General features: G+C 36.0%; 1 protein-coding gene across 1 annotated transcript in view; it reads left to right on the top strand.

Moving 5' to 3' along the window:
- The first annotated feature begins 7,098 nt into the window (after nucleotides 1-7,098).
- The window catches only part of ahrr.L (aryl-hydrocarbon receptor repressor L homeolog), a 180,490-nt gene continuing 172,076 nt past the window's right edge, over nucleotides 7,099-15,512 (top strand). The window contains 2 exon segments of the mRNA NM_001127877.1: nucleotides 7,099-7,304; nucleotides 8,520-8,592. Of these exon segments, the coding sequence (NP_001121349.1) occupies nucleotides 8,531-8,592 (62 nt within the window). The 5' untranslated portion in view covers nucleotides 7,099-7,304; nucleotides 8,520-8,530.

Genomic DNA, 15,512 nt, shown 5'->3' with positions numbered 1-15,512 from the left:
CCATAAAGATACATACCACCCAGCAATAAACCGCATACAAGTATGAAAGCAGATACTCTGAATGAGAGAATTACTCCAACATTTCGGCAAGAAGCCATTGTTAAGGGAACTCTAATTCTTGATTTCCCTTGACAAAGGCTTATTGCAGAAACCTTGGGTTCATACAGATGAGCATTTCACCCTACGGTCAGTTTTTCTGATGAAACATGATGCATTCCACCTGTCTTCAGCACTTGGATGTGTATTTACACCCCTGGATAAAGTGAGAAACCTATAGGCAGGCTCTCTCAAGCTCAGCTTTTACAACATTACAGTGATCAATCCAAGCAAAACTTTTTACTTGCCTGCGCAAGCCTTCATTCTTGATTGCATAAACTTTATAGCACACATGCTATTTATGGATGGGTGATGGGTGATGGCCACCAGATGAAAGCTGCTATTTGTTTTAGGAAAATGTGTTGGCGCTGGCAAACAAAAGGGATATATATGCAAACAAAATGAATACATGCAGTAGATGGTTTGGGTGGAGGCACTGTACCCAACGTATAAACATGGCAGAAAAATCTAGCATTTACATGTCCTTAAATGTTAAATGCTATTGAAAGAATTGTAAGGCCCGCTCTTTTGTCGGTCCTGGGACAGGCTATAAAACCCATGGAATCCCAGTCTCATCTATGTTCAATAATTGTTATACAATATATGTAGTGTCTTAGTGTGTCCCTGTGGTAGGCTGTGCATAGGAATAACTAGACAAAGTGTGGGAACAAGAATTCTTGAATATGAGAAACATCAAGATGAGAGTGACTACCCATGGAGTCATAAGTTGTGTCACTTTAAAGTACATCACAATGGGGACCCACGGGGTTTAAAATTCGTTGTCATTGATCAAATTTCCCATCGTTTTAAGGGAGGTCAGTTAATTAAGCTGTGTAAACAGAAGATATATAAATTAAAAACCATGGAATAATTAGGGATGAATATAGAATTGGATTTGAATACTTTCAATCAATAAGCAATACAGCATGGATTTTTGGACTATACATGATTCATGTATTTAAATCAATGTGATGTATATGTATTATGTACTACTGTATTTGGTAGTCTTGACTATTTTTTTATTGACAGCTGTATATAAAATTGGGAGTCTATATGTAAAATAGCATGCAAGGTCATAGCAGCTTACTGTTTGGGTATGCCATAGTAGAACTGCATAGAACAATATGTTTTAAAGGCTGTACTTGTGACATTATTGCACAGTTAGTTTGTAACTCTGCCTCTGTGTATCAGTCCTTGGCACTAGCCAAGGACTGATACACAGAGGCAGAGTTACAAACTAACTGAAGAAGTGAACCATGTGATCTGTAAAACACATTACAGATATCAGTAAGGATTTCTCACAGCAGGACATTGCATTGGATTCCTTGTATCTAATGGCTTATTTCAAAGACTGTGACCTGAGCAGTGAAATTGGCACCTTTTTATCCTCATCTGGGTTTTGATGCTTGGAATTTTATTCAAACTTTGAATAGCCAATTGTGATTTTTTTAGTCTAATACATTCAATGCATATTTCACGAGTATTTATCCCTCTTGTGTTATTCTCCTTTCTATCCAAACCCTCTCCTATTTATATTCTAGTATATCATTAAAATGAATGCATGGTTGCCAAGGTAATTAGGATCCTAGCAATGAGACAAATTGTAGTAATAGATGGCACCAGTCATTGGTTTGTTGTCTTAAAATGCCTTTATTGGGACATAGGCTCTGACCCCAAACACCCGGCAACGTTTCAGACCTCTCATGGTCTTTTCTCAAGCCACTCAGACAGCACCTGTGCTCTGTTATTTATACAATGTATCACAGTGACCCCTAGTGACATTTTCCATAATTACAATGTTTCTCATTTACAAATCGCCATAATTGTGTCAAGTTATATAAATCGTGTGTCTCTATACCTTTGTGCATAAAATCCGGTATTCCTTAAAGTGTCCAATAGTTTAGATGTGCAAAAGTTTTGCTGTAAAAGAAGGATACATAATAATTACCCCTTCAATAAAATACATATTAAAAGACTTTTTTTACGCATTATTATTAAAAACAATTCAGCGATATATTTTACTCAAATCATATTTCCTATTGAGGCCATGGGGAGCCATCGTTTCCAATTGTCTGATCCATCTTGCTTCCTTCTTTAATAGCATATTTATTCTATCTCCTCCCCTTCGCATCTTCGGTACACTATCTATTATTTGATACTTTAATTGTTGCACCCCATGGCCTGCTGTTAGAAAATGATTTGCAACTGCTTGGTCACTTTTTTTTAGTATTTATTGCGGACTTGTGCTCTCTTATGCGTTCCTTAGCACTTCTGGTAGTCTGTCCAACATAGGATAACCCACAAGGGAACTTGATCATATATTACATAAGTGCTCTCACAGGTATAGAAACCATTTATTTTAATTGCTGTACCTTTCCTTGGGTGATATAATATATCGCCTTTTAAGCAATTTGAGCAGCAGTTGCAGCCAAGACATGGGTATGTCCCATTTTTTCTCGGCCGCAACAATCGCTCTTGGGTGCCACTCCCTCCTATGTCTGCTCTAACAGCCACTGATCCAATCGTTTTTGATTTTTTATATGAAATAAGTGGAACATTTTTAAAGGAGTCAATCTCGGATAAGCCCTCCTTGAGCAATGGCCAATGTTTCCTGATTGCTTTCTCTACATAGGTACTAACGGTACTATACTTGACACAAATGGGATTCTCTTAGTATCACTTTTTTTACTTCTCTTTATATTTCGCTGAACCTCATCACGTTGTTGCTCCAATAATCCCTTGGGGTATCCTCACTGTATAAATTTGGATTGCATTTCGCTTAGCCGAGTTTCTAATGCACTGCCATCGGACTATTCTTTTAACTCTAGTAAATTGCGATTTTGGTACTGAATTTGCATTGGGTGAAATGATCTATAATGAAGTAAAGTATTTTTATCTGTTGGCTTTATATAGAGATCCGATGACAGTGCATTATCCTTTAGACTGATCAAAGTGTCAAAAAAGGAGACCTGATGATGATCAGTGTGTAATGTAAATCTTAAGTTTGTGCTGGTACAGTTAATTTGCTCATGGAACTTAGAGAGGGTCCCTTGTGGCCCCGTCCATATTATGAAAATATCATCGATAAATCTGTACCAGCACAAACAATACGCTATGTACAGCTCATTGGTATACACAAAGGTCTCCTCAAATGCATTCATGTAAATATTCGCATACGAAGGGGCCACATTGGACCCCATCGCGGTTCCCCGTATCTGCAGGTAGAATTGATCCTTGAATAAGAAAAAGTTGTTATATAAGACCAATTTTAAACATGTCAAGACAAAGTTTTTTTGTGACCCATCCAAGGACTCATCTTGGCCCAGCTCGACGCAGACCGCCTCCACACCCCCATCATGTGGGATGGAGGTGTACAGGCTCTCCACGTCAAGCGTGGCCAAGATGACGTCTCCTGGTAAATTTTTTAGTTGATTTATCTTATTCAATAAATCCCCGGTATCTTTTACATACGAAAGATGTGTTGATACATAAGGGTTAACTACTTTGTCTACAAAAACCGAAAGTGGAGACAAAATGGATTCCATACATGAAACGATAGGACGCCCTGGGTGATTCTCTAGATTCTTATGTATTTTAGGTAAAACATAAAATACCGGTGTTATTGGATTCTCTACTTGCAAGAATTCCCCCAGGGGCCCATCGATTATATTTGCTTCACGGGCATTTTTTATCAGACCTGTTATCTGTGCCCTGATGTTCGGGAGACTGCAAATTGGAAAGCTGCTGAATAAAAAGGAGAATAACTAGAAAAACACAGATCATAAAAAATGAAAACCAATTACTAATGGTTTCAGAATATCACTCTTCATCATTCTAATAAAAAAATGTGAACAACCCCTTTAAGAAGTGCAGAGGAACAAGAAGTGTTTCATGGGAACTCATCTAAAACAGTTTGTGAATGATGGGGCACTACATTGTTGAAGTGTGCCTAAGGTTGCAAGCTGTTAAAGTTCTCTCACAGACATGAACGGACAGAATGCAGTTAATCCCTTTTTATTGGGTGCACGTAGGTATGTCTTGATATACATACTACACAACTTAACCCCAGCACTTTAATATATGGCTCCCAGGGAAACACTTTTTTTGTGCACAACTTAAAGGTAACATTTAGTAAAAAGAGACAGTTTTAGTTACAATGTTTGTACAACATATGCATAAACTGACGTGCCCCCCAAGGCAGTGTCCATGTGTCAGTCCTTACTAAGTTAAAAAGAGAGAATATCTTTGGGGGAAAGACACCATTAAGTGAGGTTTGGGAAAGCAGGTATGGTCTTTCTCCCCCAAAGATATTCTCTTTTTAACTTAGTTAGGACTGATGCGTGGACACTGCCTTGTTAACTTATGCATACTTTGTACAAACTTTGTAACTAAATGTTTCTTTTTACTAAATGTTACCTTTAAGTTGTGCAAAAAAGATTTTTTTCCCCTGGGAGTATATATCGGAGTGCTGGGGTTAAGTTATGTAGTATGTATATCAAGCCAAAGTTTCCCAAATTTTCTGTTGTTTTTGTGGCATTTTACACCTTGACAAGTCTGTTCTCTCATTTTAAGCTGACTTGCATTAAATGGCATGAATCCCAAAACTGCCAATGCTGGCTACCAAAATAATTTCTGGAAAACAGTACAATAACAACTTAACCTCAAGTCAAGGTCAGGTAAGTTGAGGTAAATCTTCATTTTGTATTGTACACAGTGTTTCTGGATATTTACACATTTACAAGGCACTGTGACACCTGCATTCACTGCACTAAATGCCATTCTTGAATAGGTCTCCATGGTAATTATTTATTTATGGTAACTGTGTCACTTAGCAACATTACTGTCCTTACAGTAATCTATATCCTAATAGCTTTGCACAGCTTTACCAGTATACTGCACTTTGGCTCATTTTCCCTCAGTCTTTACCAGCAACAGTTGGACCTGATTTATTTGGTAAAGATGACTCTTATTTATATTCATCTCTTACAAGAAGAAACACTTAATTTTTTTAAATACAAAGATGAATCAATTGAAATATATATATGTTCAAGAAATATATCAATATCACCTTGTTCCATTGTGAAGTGGTGGAATTGGGGACTTGAAGTTCCTTTGCGTTCCAGAGAATTTATAAAAAGCAGAGGGAATTCAAGTCTCTGAATCCATCACTTCACAATGGAACAAGGTGAGGGACAGGCTTCATTACATTATGAGTCTGAAGGAGTTTGAGAAATGGTTTGTTCTAGTTTATGGTTTCCTTTCAGTCTATGGAATCAGGTATGTCTGTGTAACCAGGATAAAAACCCCTTTAACCAGATATACTTCAGTAACCCATTAGCGGGTAACAACAGCCTCTCTGCACATATACATGGTAGTGTATTTACAATACCTGCACATATTGCTGTCACTCGAAAGACCAATAATTTCATGGAAAAATTCTAAAGATAATGTCTGGTCATTAGTCTGGCCAACTTGAAGCTGGGTCATGCAATAAGGCAATGATTTCAAATATTCAAGTACATAAATAATAGAATGCCACCAGACCTGAATCAGATTGAGATGTTGTCACAAGGCATGAAAAAAAACTTTTAGTTCTCAAAAATCTACAAATATTGATGGACTACGGCACTTCTACATGCAGGAGTGGGGCTAAATTTCCCTGTGAGACCCTGGTCAACACCTACAGGAAACTTACAGATATAATCATTGCATCTTAAGATGACACACCCAGTTATTTACTGAAAATTAGCACTTTGTTTTTCTCAGTGCTGTACATCTTATATGTATCTACAGAGCATTTACCACAAAGACAGCAGGAAACCAAATGACCGAACCCTAGTTAAAGGGACATTTGAAACAATCTCATGCAATCAAAGCATTAGTGAAATGCTTTATCATAATATTTAATTAATGTAATAACACTGTTTTAAAATTGTTTATCCATAGTGCATCCCAAATGACCAGGCAAAACATGTCGACAGAATGGAAAATGTTCATATGTAGGCAGTCATATCAGTATGGATGAGTCTGGAAAAAAGTTTTGTTGTGAGTTTAATTCTTTTAACTAAAGGCATAGACAGAAGATGCCTCTTTTTTTTGCATAATTTGGGGGACGAAATCCAGAACCAAAAATTTTCTGCCGAATTATTAGGTCTTATTCTATCTAATATTAGCAATGTACAACACAGTTCTCCCTTAGCGCTAATAAAGATGCCCCAGTTTCTGTGGACAACAGATGGTTTGGACTCCATCCCTGAAAAAGTTTATTCCTGGAAATACCACCGATTTTTAAATCGAAGAACCAAAATTATTATTATTTTGGCATTATTTGAGATCATTATGACTGTGAGACATAAAGAAATAAAAATTTAAAAGGCGTTTTAAAGAAGATGTTAACCCTTAAACTTACTTTTACTATGAACTAGAGAGTGATATTCTGAGATAATTTGCAATTGGCTTTTTATTCTGTAGCTCTCCAGTTTGCAATTTTAGCAATCTGGATGCTAGGGTCCAAATTACCCTAGCAACCATGCAATGATTAGAATAGTAGAGGACCTGCATATAAAATAATAAAGTAATTAAGTAATTTAAAGTAGCAGTAACAATAAATGTGTGTTACAAATAACTCGTTTTTTAGAAGAGATCAGTGACCCCCCGGAAAGAAAAGAAGGCAAATAATTCAAAAACTATAAAAAAGAAAAAATGAAGACCAATGAAAAAATTGCTTAGAATTAGCCGTTGTATAACATACTAAAAATGTATGTAATGGTGAACAACACCTTTAAAGTTGGAAATGTGCAGAACTACCAGCTCCTAGCTGCATGAAATACACAAGCATGTTAATGAACTTGCCACTAGGTGGCGCACAATGTCCTCCTATTCTATTCCTCAGTAATGAGAAGAGCCTGTTCTTGTCATTCACCCTCATAGCCAGTACCTGAATCATAAGGAAGTGAGAGAAACTCTTTAGAACAAATGGGGGGGAGGCAGTCAGAAATCAGCCTGCTCAGTTGCGCTCTGCTCTAGTGACATATGAGGCCACTGTCACCTTCTACTAAATACAAGCTGCAAAGTGCTGAGAGGGGTAGACTTCATTCATAACCGTTCCTAATCCATCAAAATCTGGACCCTGCACCAACCCATCACTTCTGAATGGATCTCCTCATCTCTTAAATCCCAGATTTTTGCACTTGTTCAAGTTGAAAAGGGTAAGTAGTACAGGTCAGTTATTATGTGTCTTATTTTAATCCCTGTCCATAAACTTCACCTTTCACAGATTTGTGAGTTAGCTGAACGGTTATTCACAATGGGCACAATAATTATTGCTACTAGAAACTTTTTATATACTTTATTTCAAGTTGTGCAAAGTTGCATTTGCAGTTTTTAACTTCTTGATCTCAGCTGATTTTTCTTATTTTTTGTTGAGTTGTTATTAAACTTTTTTTTTTAAATAAATAATTATCAACACTAGCCCAGTAGTTGTCTAAAATTATAGTAACCCCATCGGTGCTGATAGTTTAGGTAAACTTAATGATATATTACTATTCTTTTGTGCAACACTGCTGTGCATTTGTTTATGTATAAAGACTACAGCTTATAAAATAATTTTACTTGTACAGTAAATAGTATGCCTTGGGAGTCAAAGGAGAGTATGGTACACTATTAGGGTAATTCGATTTATTTTTAATTCCTTCTATTCCTTGCTATATTTAACATTCAAACAGCGGAAACATTTCAAATGGAAGCATCATATTAGAGTACTGGGCATTGGGCAATTCATGGTATAAGCACCATATGTAGCCAATTATTGTGCCAGAGTTTTCTTACTAAGTAGCTAGTGTATTATTATATAAATAAGAATTAATTAGGGGTGCTAGGATGCCATCTGTGGCATGGAAAATGGTATTAAGATGATAGTCTTAAAGAGATACTGACACCAGAAATTAAACTTTTTTTGCATCTATCGTAACATTGTCTTTGCATGTAATTTTGCCACAAAAGTATTTGCCCAATGCTTTTACATTACATATTTGATCCCCATGTTCCTTTATGGATGGGCTGCCATATTTGTGCAGCAGTAGTCCATTAATATTAGAAACTCTAACTGACGGGTTGAGAAGGGACAGTTAGGTTGGCAGAACAGTCAGGTTTAGGAACATAAAGAAACAATTACTGTCAAAAGCAGCCCTATCAGCGAAAACAATCAACATGAGCTATAGGTAACATAATGTACATTAATATTTTGAAGAACAGTTTTATAGTGTCAGTACCACTTTAATATAGATATCTATTGTAGTGGCAGTGGTACTGTCTGCAAGTGCCTATCCAGCGCATATAACACCACTCGAGGGCATGTATCGTTTCTCAGTTAACACTGCCTAGATGGTCCTTTAATTACACCTGTTGCTCATTTCTTACTCTAGGTCAGACCAGAATGATTCCACCAGGAGAATGCATGTATGCTGGAAGGAAAAGAAGAAAACCAGTGCAAAAACAGTTAAGAATCCTATTTTTATTGACATGCAGCATATTTCTCACTGTAGCTTGTACTATAAATTGCCCAGAGAAAATATTTACATATGAAGAGTGATACTGGGAAATGTTAACTTTTAGTATTCTATAGACAGGGATATTCTGAAATAATTTGCAATTGAGCTTTTTTTTTTTTTTGGTTTTTGAGCTTTTCTATTTTACCATTAAGTGATGGGTTCACTTACACAGCATTTATTGTTAACAGTTATCCTATTTTCATTGTCTCATCTTTATCATTTGTCTTCTAAGTCTTCTAGTCTGCCAACTTTACAACCGCCTGGTTGCTGGTGTAAGTGAGACCCTAGAAACTAGAACACAGAACAAGAAATTAAATCCCACAGCCCCACAAAGAATAAAATAAAAGAATGAAATGTTTCTAACATACTAAAATTGAATTTCAGAGTAAACTGTCCCACCTGCAATTTGCCATACAGTGTATTTTCATGGAGATCAAATAACCTTCAGCATTTAGGTGTGCTACTGTGATTAAATACCTTTTGAGGTGAATGAAATCAATCAACTCTTGCATAGCCATGAAAAACACAAAAATCTATGGTATAGCAAATACAAGTACAGGTATGAGACCTGTTATCCAGAATGCTCGGGACCTGGGGCTTTCCGGATAATGGATCTTTCTGTAATTTGGACCTTTATAGGTTAAATCTACTAGAAAATATGCAAACATTAAATAAACCTAATAGGCTGGTTTCGCTTCCAATAAGGATTCGTTATATCTTAGTTTGGATCAAGTACAAGCTACTGTTTTATTATTACAGAGAAAAATTCAAAATCTGAATTATCTTATTAAAATGGAGTCTATGGGAGATGGCCTTTCTGTAATTCTGAACTTTCTGGATAACGGATCCCATACCTGTACAAACTTTTATATGTAAGATGTACATTTTATGTAAAACTGCACATGGTAAGACCAATTCTGAACACAGGAATCGGTTTTGCTCTTTTTTTTCTGCGGGAGTTCACATCTTTGCCTACAGTGTAGTTAACACTTGCATTGCCTTGTAGTAAAGCATATAAAACTACAAACGTGTATATGTTTCCATGACCAAATACCCTAAGGTTTTTGTAAAATTTTTACTTTTATGACAAATTCTCAGTTCCCTTGAACTTTTGGGTGATGACGGATTCAACAACAACTGGCAGACCAGATCAGAGCCTTCTCTCAACTACTGTTATCATGTGTTTGTTTTGTAGCTTCACAAATACATTCCCATCAGTTTAGGAAACAGCCAGTTGCACAGATACTGTAGAGCAGGGATCCCCAACCTTTTGAACCCGTGAGCAACATTCAGAAGTAAAAGGAGTTGGGGAGCAACACTAGCATGAAAAATGTTCCTGGGGTGCCAAATCTGGTCTGTGATTGGCCATATAGTAGCCCCTATTTGGATTGTCAACATACACTTAGGCTCTGTTTGGCAGTGCACCTGGTTTTTATGCAGCCAAAACTTTCCTCCAAGCCAAGAATTTGAAAATAAGCACCTGCTTTGAGGTCACTGGGAGCAACATTCATGGGGTTGGAGAGCAACATGTTGCTCACAAGCTACTGATTGGGGATCTCTGCTGTAGAGGAACTTACAGACTAGTTTCTGCTGTGTGATTAGGGTTGCCACCTTTTCTGGAAAAAAATACCGGCCTTCTTATATATTTATCTTTTTTCCCTATTAATAACTTTGGGATCAACCATCATTTTTACTGGCCACCGGCCAGGTGGCAACCCTAGTTGTATGGGCAGTAGTACAGCACACAAGGTCAGGGCTATGTATGTGACATGTGAGTAGGGTTGCCCCTGGCCGGTATTTTACAGTCCTGGTCGGTAAAAATGATGGTTGATCCCAATGTTATTAATAAAATAAAGATAAATATATAGGAAGGCTGGTATTTTTTTCCAAAAAAGGTGGCTACCCTACATGTGAGTGAAGGGGCAGGTACTAGGGGGATAAAGCTGTATAGATAGGGGGGTATTGAGGAGGCAGTACAGAACACAAGGGCAGGGGTACATATGTAAGTGAAGGGGCAGATACAAGGGGGATAAATGTATATAAATATGGGAGTATATTGAGAGGCCAGTGGAGCACACAAGGCCAGGGGTACATATATGTGTGGGGAGGGCAGGAAACTGGAGGGACAGAGTTGAATGTATAGGGAGTATATTGAGGGGGCAGTACAGCACACAAGGGCAGTGGTACATATGTAAATGGAGAGGCAGATACAAGTGGGATACACAAGGGCAGGGGTACATATGTAAGTGGAGGGCAGCTACTAGGAGGAGTAGAACTGCATGTATAGGAAGTATATTGAGGAGGCAGTACAACAATTTGCAGTTTCGTCTTACATTTTTGAATAACTGTGTATTTTACTTCATCTTCAGCAGCTCCGAGTTTAGAAATCTAAACTGCTGTTGGTGAGGTTTTAGTCAAGCAACTAGACAGTTGTTTGGACATATAAATGAAGAAGATAAAGACATGTGCTTTATAGGAAGATAAGCAACAAAAAGTTATCAACTAGAATAATAAAAATTTAGGTTGTGATTAGTCTCTGTTTAAGGATCTTGGTCCCTGGAGAAAACTGCCCCTGGAAAACATCTGACTTTGCCATAAAAAGTCCATGTGAATTGTGTTTTTCAGGAAGTAGGGAGATTTCTAAAGCAAATTTTTCATAATTTTCTGTCCACTTTTCCCTGTATCTCCCTGGATTTTACTGTACTAGATTTATTAAATGCCAAACTTAAGGAATTCTGAAGGATTACCAGGAGTTAAAAAATTTCCAAATATTTCAATGCTTTTGTGACTGTCGGAAAATGATTGTTAGGAACTTTGATAAACACATTTATCAAAGAAGATATATGTCAATTTGCCGGAATGTGGTCAGCTGTTTTGAGCAACTGAAAACCATTTTGCACTATAGGGTGTTAGATAAAGGTTGCAGTTCTGACTTCTAACAACCCTCTGAACCTTTAGCTCCATTGCAAATTGAAGGCTGGATTTCAATATTTTTTTTTGGGCTGAAACAAAAGTAAATTGTTAAATCTTAAATTCCCAACATTATTTACCAAGGACCTCTCATTGTAAATTTGCCAAATCAATTTTTATATTGCTGTTTTAATTGACCCCAACGCCTAGGTAGTATTTCATCTTAAGGAAGACAGAGCATTGCAAAACAATAAAAGGCTTATTCAAACTTACTAATAATGGGACAGCCTAATACCAAATCTGGAGGATAGTCAGTATTGATCACACTTTCACATGCGTAGCAAATAAAGCATAACCTAACTACAAACACCAGTAAGAAAAGAAGATAATTTAATCTGGAGAGCTAGCAAATAGTTATTCGGTATTACAGGCAAATAGGGGCAGGATTTTATTTCATTGCATAACTTTCTGAATAGATTGCAGAAAAAGCTTTTTTTTTTTTTTAAGGGTTTCTCTATTTCTCCTTTAAGCTTTTAAAGGGTTTTGTGGTACTTGCTAAAGCACAGCTCAAAAGACAGTTTCCTAGGAAGTAATATAAGTGCTTGACATTTAAGGACGGAAGGGCCATTATCACCCCAAGGAAAAATGCATTCCAGATGCCCTCTTTGCCAGCAAAATGGGTTCTGTTATAATGATTCCCTTCATCATTTCTTTGTATTATTCAAATCTGTGTTTTTTTCTTTTCATTTACATCTTTTAAACAGAGTTTAAGGACTGTTTTTCTTCTAAAAGCTTGTGAATGGGTTAGACATAATGTAATATAAAATCGTACCATTAAAGTCAGTGGGTCTTGCTAGCTTACTGATCTGATTACTTATTGATCTTGCCAGCTGCAATTAATTCTTGCTGTGTACAGCAACACCAGGCACCTGCTTGGATATATCAGGGTCATAATAGGAGGGCATGTGAAAACAATTTCCTATTAACATTTAGGTACACACACAATATTATGTATACAGGGTTTATCAGCTACATGTCAGAGATACAGATTATGTGGAATTTTAGGAAAACAACATGATGCGGTATTGTATATTTAAATATTATACAGTAAATGCACAAATGCATAATGTTTTTGCTTCTAAAAAGATATTGGGTATTTTATTTTAAGGTAATTTTTAAGGCAATTTATTTTCTTGTTTCATTTGAAAAACATTAACACAAGAGAATTGCTGTGAAAGTAGATTTCATCTAGTGTTTGTATTTAATTTTGATACCATGAATGTGTGTTTCTTACTGTCAGGACCAGGAGTATGGGACTTAAACAAGCACAGAGTCTAGTTACAGGCCAAAATTTTTTACCAGCAATTCGAACAGTAATAGAGTAGGTACTCACAGATAGAATAAGAACTCACCACTAGCAAGGATGACCATACAACATGGCAGGATGAATAAATGAGCTGGCAAAGCTATTGGTGAATTATGCTACAAACACTGCATGCTGACTTCACCACAAGATGATACTACCGACATCCTTGGGCAGCGGCGTGGTTCAGTAACATCATTGACAGCATCATGGCAGTGCAGCCTCACAATAACAGGTATAGGAAAGTATAGCTAAAATCCTAATACATAACAAACATATTACAAAGAAGTCTGAGAGATGCAAGGAATTTAAAGATATATTGTTTGTAATAGCAGTAAAATTTAAATACATACATGAAGTGCCGTTTTCCAAACATATTGGCTGCACACCCTTTAACAATCTACAGTGTACAGTATGTATATATATATATATATATATATAACATAATATATTAATTGTAAATAAAATAACAGTCCATCAGTACATGCAAGTTCTGAATCTCTGTACCTGCTATATAGCCTTAGCATAATTATTATCCAGGGTTCTCATTACAAATTTAGGGGATATATTTTTACCTAGAATTTATAACAAATACAATATTCCATCATGACTGTACAACTTTTTGTTTACATTTTAAAGTTGACATACAATGTTTTTTATACTTCGCATAGCTATAATTTTTTTTATCTAGGCTGTACAAGGTCCAATAGCATGATAGGAAACAGACAAAAAAATTTAAATTTTTTTTCTTTGTAGCAAAGCACTAGGAATAAAACATTTTAACAGTGGACTGATATTCTTATAGTTAGAGGCAAAATCATAATTATATGTTTATAATCATTTTCAGAATTAATAAACAATTTAAAGAACCATTACCAAATTGTTTTATATAATGCCCTCCTTATTACAAGGAGGTTTGGCCACAGCATTAAACTGTATGGGTAAACTGTATGGGTCTTGGATATTAGCTTATTAATCATTTTTTCATTGCATTGGATGCTGCAGGTTATTTTTCTGAATTAGTCATTTTGAGGGATGGGGAATTTATTAACAATTTGTGGTGCCTGTATCAAGCTACCTTGGGAACTTTTAGGTATTTGTTAAATTGATTTAAATGAAATTGATTAAAATGATAGATGATATAATAATTTTATAATGCAAGTGACTTGACTTTAACAGGATTCCCTTGTCAAAAAAAAAACATGTCCCCCCCCCTCTCCCTGAAATAAATACATTAAAATAATTTCCCCCTCCCAAAAAAAACAGACTAGGGTATTATTGGACTGATAAATAGATTTGCTGAAAAAAAGATTGTTTGATGGATAAAATGAAGGAAGTGAAAAAATATTAATCTTAAAACCATTAATAAAATATTAATCTTTTATGTATGGTATTGGTAGCTGAACCATCTAAAATGTTATTGGTTTATGGTCAAGTCCCATATGTATTAAAGGAAAACTATACCCCCCAAACAATGTAGGTCTCTATTAAAAGATACTGAGTAAAACAGCTCATGTGTAAAACCCTGCTTCATGTAAATGAACCATTATCATAATAATATACTTTTTTAGTAGTATGTGCCATTGGGTAATCATAAATAGAAAATTGCCATTTTAAAAAATAAGGGCCGCCCCCTGAGATCGTAAGATTCACTGTGCACACATACAAACCACATGTAAGGTCACATGAGCCAATTAACAGACAGAGTTCTGCCTTTTGCTTCCTCACTTCTTCCTTTTACAGTTAGTGTTGTAGTATTTCTGGTCAGGTGATCTCTGAGGCAGCACAGATAGAGTCACGAAATGGTGGTTCAAGGCAAGAGATGTAAAAGGGCAATATTTATGTAAATATATAGTCCAGTTTGGTAAGATTCTTTAATATGTCAATCAATTTGATATAAACTATCTGTTGCTTAAGTATTCATTTTGGGGGTATAGTTTTCCTTTAATATGGTTTTGTTTTGTTTTTTTGTGTAAGTTTGCTTTAATGTTAACATTAGCCCTTTTAAGATGACAAGTTTGTATTATACAGCTAATGAAAAGTAACGTTGGCATTTCAACACTGATAATACCATTAATTATTCAGCATAATACTGTATTATTTAAGAATATTTGGTAAAGCTTCCAATTAATATAAACTGAATAATAAACGTATTCATTGTAATACATCTTTGCCCACCAACCATTTACCAAATATATTCTGAATTTTCTATATTCAGTGACAGCCACTTAATATCCTTCAGACCCAAATGCCCCTAAGTGCAGCCAGAATTTACTACAACTATGAAGATTGTTGGAACAAATCTATAAGTAAATATTGCAGGAAACATATAGGGGCAGATTCATTAAGGGTCGAATTTCGAAGTTAAAAATACTTCGAAATTCGACCCTCGAATTGAAATCCTTCGACTTCGAATATCGAAGTCGAAGGATTTAGCGCTAATCCTGCGATCGATCGATCGAAGGATTTTTCGTTCGATCGAACGATTAAATCCTTCGAATCGAACGATTCGAACGATTTTAATCCAACGATCGAAGGAAAATCCTTCGATCAAAAAAAGGTTAGCAAACCTATGGGGACCTTCCCCATAGGCT

The sequence above is a fragment of the Xenopus laevis genome, chromosome 6L (assembly GCF_017654675.1).
Source record: "Xenopus laevis strain J_2021 chromosome 6L, Xenopus_laevis_v10.1, whole genome shotgun sequence".
NCBI classification, from domain to species: domain Eukaryota; kingdom Metazoa; phylum Chordata; class Amphibia; order Anura; family Pipidae; genus Xenopus; species Xenopus laevis.
Note: the sequence above shows the minus strand (reverse complement) of the source record. Positions and strands in the feature narration are given on the sequence as shown.